Source organism: Schistocerca nitens, chromosome 2 (genome assembly GCF_023898315.1).
Source record: "Schistocerca nitens isolate TAMUIC-IGC-003100 chromosome 2, iqSchNite1.1, whole genome shotgun sequence".
Lineage (NCBI taxonomy): Eukaryota > Metazoa > Arthropoda > Insecta > Orthoptera > Acrididae > Schistocerca > Schistocerca nitens.
Genome location: NC_064615.1, coordinates 525938606 through 525956237, shown reverse-complemented (window position 1 = coordinate 525956237; position 17632 = coordinate 525938606). Strand labels below are relative to the sequence as shown.

Here is a 17632-nt window from a genome sequence, read left to right as displayed (position 1 = left end):
CATCCAGCATCTCTACGATCGTCTCCATGGGAGAATAGCAGCCTGCATTGCTGCGAAAGGTGGATATACACTGTACTAGTGCCGACATTGTGCATGCTCTGTTGCCTGTGTCTATGTGCCTGTGGTTCTGTCAGTGTGATAATGTGATGTATCTGACCCCAGGAATGTGTCAATAAAGTTTCCCCTTCCTGGGACAATGAATTCACGGTGTTCTTATTTCAATTTCCAGGAATGTATGTTTCGGTGTGACCTTTCACGTGTGAGGTGTCATCGACAATTTGTTTTGTCATTGTGTAGTCGAGAGGAAAAGTGTAAATTGTCTAATACTGAAATCATTATCTTGTAATCTCAGACTGCCATGAACGTGTTTATTTCACCAGAAGATCATTGAATGTTTTAATAGAAAAACCCTGCAGTGAATTTTTTAATGGAAAATCCCGCATTCTTCGCTCGTCCTTCTGTGGAAGATAAACCCGTGTGAAAGAACGAAAGCCGATTCCAAGTCTGTCTAATTAAAAAATCTTATAGAAAGTACGTAAGACGTTTCCAAACACAATGGTACAATTCAAAACCGTGATTAAGCGGCAGCGTTGTAGGAAACAATCTTTTTGTTATTACTTTGTACTATTTGGGATGGGTAATGACGGTTTTGAAAGGCGTAAGTGGGGAGTAGACGAAGAGAGTCTTCAAAATTTCCTTTCGGAAGCTGAAGAGCAAGAATGTTCCATTTCACATACCACAGCAGTTTTAAATGCAGTCAGCTCGGTACGCTCTTTCAGAGAAACACTCCTGGATGTTTTGAAATATAATTCGAAGGCTGATTGAAACATAAATATTATGAGGAGGCTAATTTCGACAATCTGCTTTTTAGCACGGTAAGAGTTAGCTCTTCAAGGTCATGACGAATCTGATGTGTCAGTAAATGAAGGAAATTATTTAGAACTTTTAGATTTATTAGCAGAAGAAGAACCATGCATGAAAGATCTTTTAGCATCCGATAGACGTACCCATAGACCGAAGTGCGCAAGGCATAGCCACTGTTTCATTGCAAGTGCTAAGCAGCTGGAATATTAATAAAAACAAATTAGTATCGCAAACATATGACAGCGGCAGTGTAATGGCATGGAAAAATTATGGTGTCCATTCTGTTGTGTAACGTCCATATCCTCATGCTCTCTTTATCCACTGCTGCGCACATCAATGGAACTTGGTTCTACTCTGCGACTGTAAAAAAATTACGCACGTAAAAATTTTTGAGGCAAATCTATCAGGATCAGCCTTTCCAGTGAATGAAGTGAACTTCTGATGGAAAGAGGATTTAAACTACCAAGTCTTGGTGAAACAACGTGGAATTTTCATTCACACGCTGTAAAAACTATTATTCTTCACTAAACACCTGAGAGCAACATCTAATGATGTGATAAACTTTGAAGGGTGGGATGATAATTCTTTACATCAAGCAACTAAACTAAATAGTATACTGGATAATCAAACTCTTTCCTTTATACTGCATCTGTACTATACAAGTATCTTGTTCGACATCTTGCAAAGTAAAACTGTTGACATAACACGCTGTAAGCTCGAAATTAAAAACTGCGTTAAGACTGTTGAAAGACTAAGATGTGAAGTGCATAGTGGAAGCTAAGAGCCTAATAATTACAGTAGGAGTATCGGAAATTAATTTTAACGGACAGAAGCAAGTACTCAAAAACTGAGAAGGCAAATATTCGAAATAAGTGACACTGCAGTAGTAAATGTGTAAACTGACATACGGCCGGGAGAGCGATGTGCTGACCACATGCCTCTCCATATCCGCATCCGGTGAAGCATGCGGGCTGAGGATGACACGGCGGTCGGTAGCGTTGGGCCTTCACGGCCTGTTCGGGCGGAGTGTAGTTTTTTAGTAGTAAACATGGAAACTTGATTCCAGGACTTCCGTGAAACAAGATTTACAGAAATCGTAAATGAGTAAAAGTTCTCAGGATATAATAAATCAAACAATTTCCGCATACGTGAAGTCGAAAAGCTGCTTCAAAATATCCTTTCTTTGATAGTAAAAAACTGGAAGGAGAACTTACGTTTCGTTACAGCACAGAGGATAAACGTCTACAGCCTCAGGAGTTCATTAAATCAGTTATAAACAATTGATTAAATAACATCTTCTCTGAATGTATGAAATTACTGTCGTTAGTTCTTGCATATCCATCAACCGTTGTCGTCTTGCGAAAGAAGCACCAGTGTATTAAAATAAGTTGAAACCTACTTTCACAACACAGTGGCAAATAACAGACGGTCAAACTTGTTGATTTTGGCTGTAGAGAAGGGAACTGTGAAATCTTCAATCAAATAGGAGGACTTCATATCTCATGTTATCGATGCTTACGTCCAGGAAAAGAACAGGAGGATAGAACTAATTTATAAAAAGAAAATATGTAATGGTGAGTTTCTATGTGTTACAATTTTATTAATGTGTACGTGTTTAATATTTTAATGTATTTATTTATAACAATTTCTGTAGTGGTTTTAATCCTAGTAGAAATAGGTAATTACGTCACTTTTACAGTGTTTTTGTTTCAGGATTTTTTCTTTCTTTGAAATTCGTGATTCTCAACCTACCCTACAAAAATTCACGCTTCGTCACTGAAAGTTATATACTGGTACCGTTATGTCGATTGTATAATATGTCTGACTGATGAACCCCTCTCCCCCCCACCCCCCCCACTCCACACACACACACACACACACACACACACACACACACACACACACACACACATAGAACAGCTACACATTGAAATAAACAACTTACACCGAAAGATTCACTTCGCATGACTTCATAAGATTTAGAAAACCGGCAACCACGAGCACCACCATTCACAATCTATGGAAGGACAGTGGAACTCATGCTCGACAGATTGAACGTAACACCATAAGCAAACAGAATTACACACAGGAGCTCAACACAATAAAACAAATAGCAGTGGAAAATGGTTGCAAGAACCATATAGCACAGAAATTAAACCAAAAAATTGGTAAACGGAAAAGAAACGAACTTACTAAACACCCACTAAGCCTTACACAACATAGAACACAACACAAAAACAGTACCGCATGTGAGACACAACAGTGCTACAGCACACTTTTAACACAAAATGGCATCTAGTCACTAACAATAACAAAACTTTGCAAAGAATAGGCAACAATTTTTTTTTAAAATGAAAAGAAAACAAGGACTTCAAATAGGATACAGGACAGACAACACAACAAGAAAAACTCAGAACTCAGAAGACACACACAAATAAATTAAAAAGATCAGGAATATATGAACTCAACATGCAGCACTTACCGATCAGTATATGTAGGACTAACATGTAGGAATTTTAGAAGTAGATACTCGGAACACCTCATAGCCCTAAAAAGTAACAGCACCCAGAGCACATTTTCTGACAACGTAATAGCTCATGACCACCACCCAGTTGCTACAGCAACAGATTTAAAAATACTGAAATCCAGCTACAGTCCATACCACAAGATATAAGAAAACTTCCACATACAGAAACAATAGCATATGGCAAACAAGTTTTAAATGAATGCATTACGCTCTATAAAGGCACACTGTTTCACATGTTAAAGGAAGTTTGCAGAAAAGACAACACAAATAGCTGAAACAGCTCTCTCTCTCTCTCTCTCTCTCTCTCTCTCTCTCTCACACACACACACACACACACACACGCACATACGCACACGGAAAAAGAGAGATAAAAGTAAGCAAAATTCAAATTTGGTGCCAAACTCACTCGGGAACAAATGAACGCCAACGGGGATAGGACGCACCACAACATCGTTTGCACCGCGGTTTGCGGAGTGAAAAGGGGTTTGTGAAACCAAAATTATACGAAGCGTATTTAATGTGGGTACACAGTGGTCTCCGAATGAGAAAGAAGAAAGATCTGTCACAACAAAACGTGAGCAGTAACCAAAAATATATGCTCAAAATATTTTACCATACCAAAACCACGTTTTTCAAAAATCAATGGATGTGTTAACTCGCTGATAAAACTGGCATTTACATCGTTTGGTTTCCAGATGACAAGCTATCAGTGGGCGACACCATATAGATCGTCCTGCAAAACCGTGTAACGTAAAATCGAGATAAGAACAAAAACGAACAGAAATTGTCTTTAGGCCTTATTTTGTTAGCTACAACCCAAAACATGTTCCGAAATCCACTGATTATGGCACAGAGGTGGCGAAACATGTTTGGCTACGAAGAAAAAACAATGTTTTGCATAAAAGCTTGTAATGGTACTTGAATTACGTAACCATTACGGCAGCTCACCCGAACCTCTCGATACCAGCTATATTCTACTGTGTTTCTGTAAAGTAGTTAACATATTTCTGAGACAACATTCAGATTTGATTTCATTTGTGATACATCGATATGTTTATATTGCAATGATATTATTCTTATGTGTATTCTTTCCTTTGTCACTATGATCTTTGACGTACTTGTAACTCTGATTTTTGGGCGCGTAAGCGATTAATAGTCAGTTAGTTAGTTGTTGAGTTGTTAGAGACTCGGACCTTGAGAAAGTCAAGTGTTGGACGTCATGTTGGAAAGACGCATAACGTAGTCCGCTTATAAAATGTGAACTTTAACAGCGACTGTGAGAGAGATGTTTTCAAGTATGTTTTGTATTGTGAAGTGATGTTTTGTGTTTAAGTGATATTGCAATAAAAGCAATTAAAAAGATGTGTAAATTAATTTCGGAGTGGTGATTATTTTTTTACATCACCATTGTCCAGCAAAAGTGTAATCTTCAAGGATGGTTTGTGAAGCGCATCTACATAACTCTTGAATATAGCAGAATAAAATCTAGGCCTCTTTGCATCCGAGCTTGGAATCATAACCACCTAGATTTTCAACGATTGGGCCATGATTTTACGACGAGACCAGCGTGGGAAACACAAGAAGATGAGTGCCTAGTTTTTTGATTATTACATGAAATGACTTTATTAACTGTGCTCTAATGACACCTGCCACAGAATATGACTGTTGTTGCCCGAAAATGCAGTATTTAGCAGCGTGAGCAACACCACAATCATTATTAAAATTTTGACCTTTGTTGTGGTAGGGTTGTTAGAAGCTGGAACCTGTATCTACTACTTTGAAATCCTCTCTGCGATGAATGGCGTTACAAATATTTCTTCGTCCACATACACATTCCTGAAGTAAATTTGGGGATTATCTGGCAACATTAATACACCGCTGGCCATTAAGATTGCAGTACCGTTCGTGGTAGCATATAAGGTAATTTTAGTTATTCTGCATATTCAATACAACAGAACAAATATACGATTAAATGTGCTGGGGATTTGGGTGCATACACGCTGCAAAATTGAGAATCCAGATGGAAATCTCCGGCAGAAACAGTAGCTCTAACCAGGGTCAGTACGAGAACACAAGCGACTTACAGTTTCCAGAATGAGTTATTCACTCAACAGCGGAGTGTGCACTGATATGAAACTTACTCGAAGGTTAAAACTGTGTGCCGGACAGAGACTGGAACGGGGGACATCTGCCTTTGACGGACAAGAGCAAGAGCTCTAACGACTGACCCAGCCACGACTCGCGACCTGTCTCCACAGCATTACTTACGCCTCTACCTCATTTTCTGTCTTTCAAGCTTCACAGAAGTCCTTCTGTGTAACTTGCAGCACGATCACTCCCGTAAGAAAGGATATTGCGGTCAATGTGGAGGCTGGCCGTGTGGCATCGCCCGCTCTGCCTGTGAGTGGACATGTGGCCGCTCCTTCAGCAAGGTCCGAGCAGGCACACGGGGGGAGGGGTTTATTAGATATTGGGAGCTCCAACGTTAGGCGGGTGATGGAGCCCCTTAGGGAAATGGCGGAAAAGTCGGGGAAGAGCTGCTTGCCGGGGGGTCTCATCCGAGTTGTGGAGGAGGCCCTGCCGGCGGTGATAGAGAGCACTGGGTGCAAAAATGGCTCTGAGCACTATGCGACTTAACTTCTGAGGTCATCAGTCGCCTAGAACTTAGAACTAATTAAACCTAACTAACCTAAGGACAGCACACACATCCATGCCCGAGGCAGGATTCGAACCTGCGGCCGTAGCGGTCGCCCGGCTCCAGACTGTAGCGCCTAGAACCGCACGGCCACTCCGGCCGGCCACTGGGTGCACCCGACTGCAAATTGTTGCTCATGTCGGCACCAATGACTCCTGCCGTCTGGGTTTAGAGATCATCTTCAGTTCGTACAGGCGGTTGGCGGAACTGGTGAAGGCGGGAAGCCTCGCTCGTGGGGTGGAATCAGAGCTAACTATTTGCAGTATCGTTCCCAGAAGTGGAAGGCTTAAACCAGAGGCTCAGACGATTCTGCGGAGATCTGGGGTGCAAATTTCTCGACCTCCGCTATCGGGTGGAGAAATGTAGGGTCCCCCTGAATAGGTCAGGCGTGCAATACACGCCGGAAGCGGCTACAAGGGTAGCGGAGTATATGTGGAGTGCACATGTGGGTTTTTTAGGTTAGACAATTTCCTCCCTAGGCCCGACAAGACGCCTCCTGAGACGCGGCAAGGTAGGTGTAGGCAAAATGCAACAGCGAATAACAATATTAATGTGCTAATAGTAAACTACAGGAGCGTCTATAGAAAGGTCCCAGAACTGCTCTCATTAATAAACGGTCACAACGCCCATATAGTACTAGGGACAGAAAGTTGGCTGAAACCAGACGTAAACAGTAATGAAATCCTAAACTCAGATTGGAATGTATACCGTAGAGACAGGCTGGACAGTGAAGGGGGAGGCGTGTTTATAGCGATAAGAAATGCAATAGTATCGAAGGAAATTGACGGAGATCCGAAATGTGAAATAATTTGGGTGAAGGTCACGGTTAAAGCAGGCTCAGATATGGTAACTGGATGTCTCTATAGGCCCCCTGGCTCAGCAGCTGTTGTGGCTGAGCACCTGAAGGATAATTTGGAAAATATTTCGAGTAGATTTCCCCACCATGTTATAGTTCTGGGTGGAGATTTTAATTTGCCGGATATAGACTGGGAGACTCAAACGTTCATAACGGGTGGCAGAGACAAAGAATCCAGTGAAATTTTTTTAAGTGCTTTATCTGAAAACTACCTTGAGCAGTTAAACAGAGAACCGACTCGTGGCGATAACATATTAGACCTTCTGGTGACAAACAGACCCGAACTGTTTGAAACAGTTAACGCTGAACAGGGAATCAGCGATCATAAAGCGGTTATTGCATCGATGATTTAAGCCGTAAATAGAAATATTAAAACAGGTAGGAAGATTTTTCTGTTTAGCAAAAGTGACGAGAAGCAGATTACACAGTACCTGACGGCTCAACACAAAAGTTTTGTCTCAAGTACAGATAGTGTTGAGGATCAGTGGACAAAGTTCAAAACCATCGTACAATATGCGTTAGATGAGTATGTGCCAAGCAAGATCGTAAGAGGTGGAAAAGAGCCACCGTGGTACAACAACCGAGTTAGAAAACTGCTGCGGAAGCAGAAGGAACTTCACAGCAAACATAAACATAGCCAAAGCCTTGCAGACAAACAAAAATTACGTGAAGCGAAATGTAGTGTGAGGAGGACTATGCGAGAGGCGTTCAATGAATTCGAAAGTAAAGTTCTATGTACTGACTTGGCAGAAAATCCTAAGAAATTTTGGTCTTATGTCAAAGCGGTAGGTGGATCAAAACAAAATGTCCAGATACTCTGTGACCAAAATGGTACTGAAACAGAGGATGACAGACTAAAGGCCGAAATACTAAATGTCTCTTTCTTTCCAAAGCTGTTTCACAGAGGAAGACTGCACTGTAGTTCCTTCTCTAGACTGGCGCACAGATGACAAAATGGTAGATATCGAAATAGACGACAGAGGGATAGAGAAACAATTAAAATCGCTCAAAAGAGGAAAGGCCGCTGGACCTGATGGGATACCAGTTCCATTTTACACAGAGTACACGAAGGAAGTTGCCCCCCTTCTTGCAGCGGTGTACCGTAGGTCTCTAGAAGAGCGTAGCGTTCCAAAGGATTGAAAAAGGGCACAGGTCATCCCCGTTTTCAAGAAGGGACGTCGAACACATGTGCAGAACTATAGACATATATCTCTAACGTCGATCAGTTGTAGAATTTTGGAACACGTATTACGTTCGAGTATAATGACTTTTCTGGAGACTAGAAATCTACTCTGTAGGAATCAGCATGGGTTTCGAAAAAGACGGTCGTGTGAAACCCAGCTCGCGATATTCGTCCACGAGACTCAGAGGGCCATAGACACGGGTTCACAGGTAGATGCCGTGTTTCTTGACTTGCGCGAGGCGTTCGATACAGTTCCCCACAGTCGTTTAATGAACAAAGTAAGAGCATATGGACTCTCAGACCAATTGTGTGATTGGATTGAAGAGTTCCTAGATAACAGAACGCAGCATGTCATTCTCAATGGAGAGAAGGCTTCCGAAGTAAGAGTGATTTCACCTGTGCCGCAGGGGAGTGTCATGGGACCGTTGCTATTCACAATACACATAAATGACCTTGTGGATGACATCGGAAGTTCATTGAGGCTTTTTGCAGATGATGCTGTGGTGTATCAAGAGGTTGTAACAATGGAAAATTGTACTGAAATGCAGGAGGATCTGCAGCGAATTGATGCATGGTACAGGGAATGGCAATTGAATCTCAATGTAGACAAGTGTAATGTGCTGCGAATACATAGAAAGATAGATCCCTATCATTTAGCTACAAAATAGCAGGTCAGCAACTGGAAGCAGTTAATTCCATAAATTACCTGTGAGTACGCATTAGGATTGATTTACAATGGAATGATCATATAAAGTTGATCGTCGGTAAATCAGATGCCAGACTGAGATTCATTGGAAGAATCCTAAGGAAATGAAATCCGAAAACAAATGAAGTAGGTTACAGTACGCTTGTTCGCCCACTGCTTGAATACTGCTCAGCAGTGTGGGATCCGTACCAGATAGGGTTGATAGAAGAGATAGAGAAGATCCAACGAAGAGCAGCGCGCTTCGTTACAGGATCATTTAGTAATCGCGAAAGCGTTACGGAGATGATAGAGAAACTCCAGTGGAAGACTCTGCAGGAGAGACGCCCAGTAGCTCGGTACGGGCTTTTTTTAAAGTTTGGAGAACCTAACTTCACCTAAGAGTCTAGTAGTATATTGCTCCCTCGTACGTATATCTCGCGAAGAGACCATGAGGATAAAATTAGAGAGATTAGAACGCACACAGAAGCATACCGACAATCCTTCTTTCCACGAACAAATACGAGACTGGAATAGAAGGGAGAACCGATAGAGGTACTCAGGGTACCCTCCGCCACACACCGTCAGGTGGCTTGCGGAGTATGGGTGTAGATGTAGATGTAGACATGGTTAGGCACAGCCTGGGGGATGTTTCCTGAACGAGTTACTACTTGACACCCCGTCCCTCCGTCCTCTTCTCCTTGTACAGTTTCATCCGTATCTGATCTCGCTACCAATTGTGATCCATCTGACCTTTCTGGCGCTATTCGCATGGAGCGGCAGCGATCGTGCATAGCGTGGAGTATGGTCTTCCTGCATCCATCGATTCTGTATTGATTGTTGATGGCCCACGATTCTGCAGCTGTCTAATTCGATAAATGGTTTCAGGCATCTCTCCATCTTCCATAATACGATCTTCTCATAAAAAAGCATTCAACTGCAATTACTGAAAGAGAAACGGGCTGTGTAATATTGCCTTGTGTTCTGAATGGAGATGGAATCATTCCTACCTACTCTGCAGGGTCGCGTTGATATGGTCATCACTGGCATACCCAGGCATGTAGCGCAGTTTTTAACCCAAATTGATGTTTGTTAATCTTGTAAGTTTAGTGGCCAGTGGTGTACTATAATGCTTATAACACACATCAACACGGCCTTTTATTTAGAAAAACTCACTACCTTAATTCATTAATGAACGCGTCATTCCGTATGTGGATTACTTTCACAAAATGATCTACTGCGTCGGATTTAGGGGAGCTGAAGAGTACTAACGAGCCAACGAGTGATGTGCATACCATTCAGTTTCAGCGCCGGTGGTAACCTTCGAGGAACTGATATCTCACTGATAACGGAGCGGTGTCCCGCTATCTCAGACACACCGGGCGCGGCTGGCTGACCACCGGGTCAGACGGCCGGCAGACATGGCACGAGTAGGAGGCGCGGTGACGGTGACCATCCCGCAGGGCACGCTCAGGGGCCGCAAGGCCAAGGCGCCCTCCGGCAGGCCCTACAGCGCCTTCCAGGCCATCCCGTATGCACTGCCGCCTGTCGGCCGTCTCAGGTTGAAGGCGAGCTCTCTTAAGAACTACATTTACTATGATCAAGTAGTCTGATAAAGCTAATCCATTTAGTGCATTTCACTTCTGAGTCATCAGTAATCTGGAACACGTGGCCCGCCACTACGTCCTCTCCCGTGCCAATCTCTTCATCTGAGAAAGCACGTACACCCATCGTCTTCAGTTATTTTAGAAATATAACCCAACTTTTGTCTTCTACAATTTTTTCCCTCTAGAGCCCGCTCTTGTGCCATGGACATTCCCTGCGTCTAAAACAATTCTCTCCCTCGCCCTTTCTAATCAATCCACCCACTTTCCAGCATCCTTCTACAACACATCTTAAACAATTCGATACTGTTCACTTATTATAACCTCTCTCGGTTCTCAGTACACGTAAGGACGAAGGCTGCCACGATACAACTTGAAACGTCCCCTTAGAAAAATTAGTTAATTACTGTGCTGATAAAACTCTTACATTATTTGCTTTTCAAACAGCTGAGCAGAACTGAACGCACTCAGACATTTCACTCTTTACCTGTACTGATCAACACTAAACTGACAAACAATATTTTTAGCGCAACGCAATCTGACTTTCAAAAATCCCTACAAAAGAATGGCCCTGACTAACATTAACCTATACCTTTCACAAATCACTTACCTCACCAAAAATCTTGGTTACTCGAACTACTGCAATACAGCGAGCGCCACTACTGCCAGCAAAATAAAAGATTCAAACTACTGAAGGCACTAACTACTGATAGGCATAGTTAGCAAATGAAAGATTTTGATAGAGAACAAACGATGTATTTACCTTAATAGTGTTCAAAAGTCATAATATATATAGCAGTTCATGACATGCAGTCTTACAAGTTTCAAAACTCCGCCATTTCTCTCTTCACATCCACCACTGCTGGCGGCTCACCTCCAACTGCGCAACGCGACGTGCTGTTAACATCCAGCTGCCCAACACTACAATGGCAGACAACAATGCAAACTAGCCACAGACTGCACACAGCACAGCTAGTGATTTTCATACAGAGCGCTACGTGGCGTTACCAATAAGAAAACGTAAACAGCCTACTTACAAACTCTTAACTCGTGTGCAATCCTCTACGTCCACGCAAAACTACTGCAGCCTACATTCATTCGAAATTGTATACCGTATTATGCAAGAAGTACTCCCTCTACAGTTTTTACGAACCATGCTCTCCGCCATTACCAAACTGATAATCCGTTGCTGCTACAGTACGAGTGCTACCAGCTGGTATCTTGTTTTAATGAAGTTGTGACACAAATTTATTTTATCACCAGTTCGACTCAGTTCCTATTCATTAATCGTCCACTCTGTCCACTGTCCAACTAATCCGCCTCAGCAGGAGAGTTGTCACTTCGTCTGTCTGCTCTGTGAATAACAAGGGTTCGATCCCCGGAATCGCCAGTGTCTTTTACTTTTTGGGACAGCTGTTACGGTGCGTATTCATCCTCGTGAGGCCAATTGAGGAGCCACGCGTCCGACCAGTAGCAATGTCAAGGTCAAGAGATCCCATAACGATCTGGAGAACGGTGAGCTGTCCATCTGTATACCGTTTCCTATGACGCCTTTGGCAGAAGACGACACGGCGGCAGGTCAGGCCCGTTTCGCCCGTCTAGGGCGAGAACGTGGAACCTTACTTACCCATCTAACCTTGAGCATAATTCTGTAGCACCACATTTCAAAAGCTTCAGTTCATTTATTCTGTATGGTGTGTATCAACTAAGTTTCGCTTCTCTACAAGGCTACTCTTGCAGGAATTTATGTTCAGAAATTTTGTCACCAAATTTATCTTTTTTGGATCATATTTTTTACTGTTGTGAATCTGTATTTTGAATCATTTGCACAAGTACTTAGGCTATTTTCAGTTACCTTTCTGTCCCAATTTCATAACTCATCTACTTCTTACAGTGTTCAGTTTGTATATTCAATTTCCTTATGATAGGGTTTAATTCTGATACATTTCTTTGACCATGTTTTATTTTTTACTGATGTCCACCTGGCTACCTCTTTTCAAGATAGCGCCTACTCTGTTCGACCGATTTGTCAGATCCTAACAGACTGACAGAATTACAATGTCAATGGCAAAACTTCAAAGTTTTAATTTCGTGACCCCGAACTTTAAATACCTTTCCGAAGTTCTCGTTGGATACCGATACTTGTTCAGTATACAGACTGAATAACATTGGTGATGGGATACAGCCCTGTCTCACTTACTTCTCAATCACAGAGTCCCTATCATATCACAGCAAATGCAGTCTGCTCTCCGTACAAGTTGTGTGATAACCTATCGCTCCTCGCATTTTTCCTTGCTGCCATCTAGTCAACGTTGTCAAAAACGTTCCATAAAGCTCTACATACTGTAAACGTAGATTTTACTTCCTTTACTGAATGTGTTATTACCAGCTGTACCCCACAAAATTCTGCGATAGCAATGTTAAGCTCATTATGAATAACAAAGCCTAACTCATAGGCGACTAGTTTTATCGGCAGTACAGGGTTTCCTTCTGAAAAATTTCGTGCAAGACGAACATCCGGCGACAAATCTCTATTTATTCCCATTCTCCTTTTTCTCGTCTCTCCAGTACAACACGAACTCCAATAGTAAATTGATAAGCCTTAGATCGTTGTCCACAATGAGAATGCGAACACTTTTGACGTGGAAATACATGTTCGGAAAGCGATTTGCCCATATCTTTCCACCACCCAGTACTTCATCTTTCTAGTAATCGTGCTGTTTCAAATAATTATGAATAGTGATATAAAAGAAAATGTGGAGATTCGATAAACAATGAACAAGACAGCGACATGGTAACGAAAAAAAAAAGAATTAAAGAAGTCATAAAGGGCTATGAAACAATTAAAGCATTCGTTAAAGGAATTCACAGACAGCAGAGCAGAACATATCCGTTTCCAGAAGACAATCTGAATATTCAGGATGATGACACAGGTTGTTGAAGCAGATGGAATAGGAAGAAAAGAGAGACTACAGGAAAGTCTGAGACGTATTATCGGGTAAATTTTGATGCTGAGTGGTTGAAAAGAGCTAAATAAATAAAATTGTTACATTTAAAATATGAAAATAAAAATTTTTAAAATGGCAATGCCTTTCCCAGGAATAGAATATACTGGTAATGCTTTAGTCTCAGACTGACATAACTCAGTAGTGAAATTTACACTGAAGTTCATTCTCATGAGACTTTTTCTGTCTCCCAAATCGAGGTTATGACTCACGTCCTCGTATTTACGATCATCACTCTCCCAGATAATACATATAACATAAACATACTTCACACTTTCAAGCTTCGATTAATTAGTACAGCTTTCTTACTTTCTAAAGTTTCACAGAGACCTTTCTACAAATCCGGTAGGCTGAGGTACCACATCGACTCTAGCTGTTACCCATAGGCTATCGATAACTTTTTATCCATTAACCTCTCGACAGTTCTATACAGCAAGACCAGTTGAATTTTCATTATGTGTAATATATGGTAAAGGACAAGGGTTACAGTTCGACATGCCATTGGCAAACAGGAGATGGAGTGCTGGTTCAGGTGGATAACGATTTAGGAGGATAACGATCAGGAGACGGAAGGAAGGAAGATACCGTTTGCGTGTCCCGTCAACGTCGACATTGACTCAAACGAGACAATGACTTCTGCAGCAAAAATTAACCTCTACATAGTTTAAGAATTTATAATGACCGCAATTTAACGAACACATTTGCTTCAGTAAAAAGCAGACACGGAACCCAAAACAATCTAACCCACCAACTGGACAAAATTTGGGACGATGTCCCTTTGGATGACATCCAATTACTCCTATCAATCAGTGCCAAGCCGAATAATTGCTTGTTTAAGTGCTAGAGTTAGACCAACGCTTTAATAACTTACTCAGTTTGTGAAGCTGTTCTTTCTGAAAATGTAATCATTTGTTTGCCTCTACATGTACAGAGCATCTACCTATTTCTGTCCCATTGGAATAATTGCTTGGTGATGGATTGCTTTTTTTTCTCTTAGAGTGTATTAGAAACCGGTATGCATTTGCTTCCGGCGTTCACAGGCAAACATTAAGGGAAAGAGCAATATATCTAATCATTCTATTTACGTGGCCATATAAATTCAAGAACACTTTGTTTTCAAGAACAATGATTTGTACTAAATTTTGTTTTTTGCTATGAAAACAGGAACTACTATCCAATATAAGAAGGTAAATTCGATGTATCTATTAAGCTTTCATGATGATATATACATTTTGATTCCAAAGGCTGGAAAGTAAATTGATACCCTTTGTAACCTTTTTCATTCTCTAATTCCTTCTGTATCTCATCTTTTTTTTTTTTTTTTTTTTTTTTGGTCATCAGTCTACTGACTGGTTTGATGCGGCCCGCCACGAATTCCTTTCCTGTGCTAACCACTTCATCTCAGAGTAGCACTTGCAAACTACGTCCTCAATTATTTGCTTGACGTATTCCAATCTCTGTCTTCCTCTACAGTTTTTGCCCTCTACAGCTCCCTCTAGTACCATGGAAGTCATTCCCTCATGTCTTAGCAGATGTCCTATCATCCTGTCCCTTCCCCTTATCAGTGTTTTCCACATATTCCTTTCCTCTCCGATTCTGCATAGAACCTCCTTATTCCTTACCTTATCAGTCCACCTAATTTTCAACATTCGTCTATAGCACCACATCTCAAATTCTTCGATTCTCTTCTGTTCCGGTTTTCCCACAGTCCATTTTTCACTACCATTCAATGCTGTATTCCAGACGTACATCCTCAGAAATTTCTTCCTCAAATTAAGGCCGGTATTTGATAATAGTAGAGTTCTCTTCGCCAGAAATGCCTTTTTTGCCATAGCGAGTCTGCTTTTGATGTCCTCCTAGCTCCGTCCGTCATTGATTATTTTACTGCCTAGGTAGCAGAATTCCTTAACTTCATTGACTTCGTGACCATCAATCCTGATGTTAAGTTTCTCGCTGTTCTCATTTCTACTACTTCTCATTACCTTCGTCTTTCTCCGATTTACTCTCAAACCATACTGTGTACTCATTAGACTGTTCATTCCGTTAAGCAGATCATTTAATTCTTCTTCACTTTCACTCAGGATAGCAATGTCATCAGCGAATCGTATCATTGATATCCTTTCGCCTTGTATTTTAATTCCACTCCTGAACCTTTCTTTTATTTCCATCATTGCTTCCTCGATGTACAGATTGAAGAGTAGGGGCGAAAGGCTTACAGCCTTGTCTTACACCCTTCTTAATACGAGCACTTCGTTCTTGATCGTCCACTCTTATTATTCCCTCATGTTTGTTGTACATATTGTATATGACTCGTCTCTCCCTATAGTTTACCCCTACTTTTTTCAGAATCTCGAACAGCTTGCACCATTTTATATTGTCGAACGCTTTTTCCAGGTCGACAAATCGTATGAAAGTGTCTTGATTTTTCTTTAGCCTTGCTTCCATTATTATGCCGTAACGTCAGAATCGCCTCTCTCGTCCCTTTACTTTTCCTAAAGCCAAACTGATCGGCAGCTAGCGCATTCTCAATTTTCTTTTCCATTCTTCTGTATATTATTCTTGTAAGCAGCTTCGATGCATGAGCTGTTAAGCTGATTTTACGATAATTCTCGCAATTGTCAGCTCTTGCCGTCTTCGGAATTGTGTGGATGATTCTTTTCCGAAAGTCAGATGGTATGTCGCCAGACTCATATATTCTACACACCAACGTGAATAGTCGTTTTGTTGCCACTTCCCCCAATGATTTTAGAAAATCTGATGGAATGTTATCTATCCCTTCTGCCTTATTTGACCGTAAGTCCTCCAAAGCTCTTTTAAATTCCGATTCTAATACTGGATCCCCTATCTCTTTTAAATCGACTCTTGTTTCTTCTTCTATCACATCAGACAAATCTTCGCCCTCATAGAGGCCTTCAATGTATTCTTTCCACCTATCTGCTCTCTCCTCGCCGGCCGCGGTGGTCTAGCGGTTCTAGGCGCTCAGTCCGGAACCGCGCAACTGCTACGGTCGCAGGTTCGAATCCTGCCTCGGGCATGGATGTGTGTGATGTCCTTAGGTTGGTTAGGTTTAATTAGTTCTAAGTTCTAGGCGACTGATGACCTCAGAAGTTAAGTCCCATAGTGCTCAGAGCCCTTTGAACCATTTTTCAACATTCCACAACTTTTCTACACTTACTTGATTAGATCGGAAGGAGTGAGGCCTGTCTCTTAAAAAGGCGTTAAGAGCATTTTTATCAGCTTCTTTAAATAGATATACTTAGCGTTTCTTTTTGATGGTTGTAGGTGTTACGGTATTCAGCCTAGCAGAAACTGCCTTGTGGTCGCTAATCCCTGTATTCGTCACGATACTCACTATTTCTCCTGGATTCTTTGTTGCTGAAAGGTCAAGTACGCTTTCACAACCATTTACGCTTCGAGAGGGCTCATGAGCTAATTGTTCAAATTAATTTTCCAAGAAAGCATTCAGTACAATTTCGAATGACGTTTTGTGCCTGCCGTCGGCTTTAAACGTATAATTTTTCCAGCATATCGTGGGTAGATTAAAGCCACCACCGACTATAATTATATGAGCGGAGTACTTATTTAAAATGAGACTCAAGTTTTCTTTGAACTATTCAGTAACTATATCTTCTGAGCCAGGGGGGGGGGGGGGGGTCGCTAAAACGATCCAATTAACAGTTTAGTCCGATTGTCAGGTATAACCTCTACCCATACTATTTCACACGAACTATCTACTTCAATTTCGCTACAAGGCAAACTACCTCTGACAGCAATAAATACTCCACCATCACTTGTATCTAATCTATCCTTTCTGAACTCTGTTAGATCGTTTGAAAAAATTTCGGCTGATTTTATTTTCGGCTTTAGCCAGCTCACTGTACCTACAACTGTTTGAGCTTCAGTGCTTTCTATTTGGGCTTGGAGCTCGGGTTCTTTCCCAACATAGCTACGATAGTCTACAATACCAATCGTTTCTACAAGTACCTGACTGTGTTTTACCTGCCCACTATTAGACGGACGTCCTTTCTGTGGTTCCCTGAGACCCTCTAACCTTATATTCTCATTTGTTGTTGATTAATACTGTCAATAATAGTAGTTACTTCCCTTGTAGAGCAAGTTTGTGATTATTGTAGTCAGTTTTTAACATCTTCTTATTGTAGTAGCGGAACTTAGATAAAGTTGTTTTCTTGTTTCAATAATTGTAAAATTTTACTAT

At 41.4% G+C, this 17632-nt stretch overlaps 1 protein-coding gene across 1 annotated transcript in view; it reads left to right on the top strand.

The window, feature by feature from the left end:
- The first annotated feature begins 10228 nt into the window (after window positions 1-10228).
- LOC126235135 (juvenile hormone esterase-like) overlaps window positions 10229-17632 on the top strand; it is an 82554-nt gene continuing 75150 nt past the window's right edge. Inside the window, exon 1 of the mRNA XM_049943868.1 lies at window positions 10229-10411. Coding sequence (XP_049799825.1) covers window positions 10229-10411 — 183 coding nt within the window. The remainder of the gene's footprint in view (window positions 10412-17632) is intronic.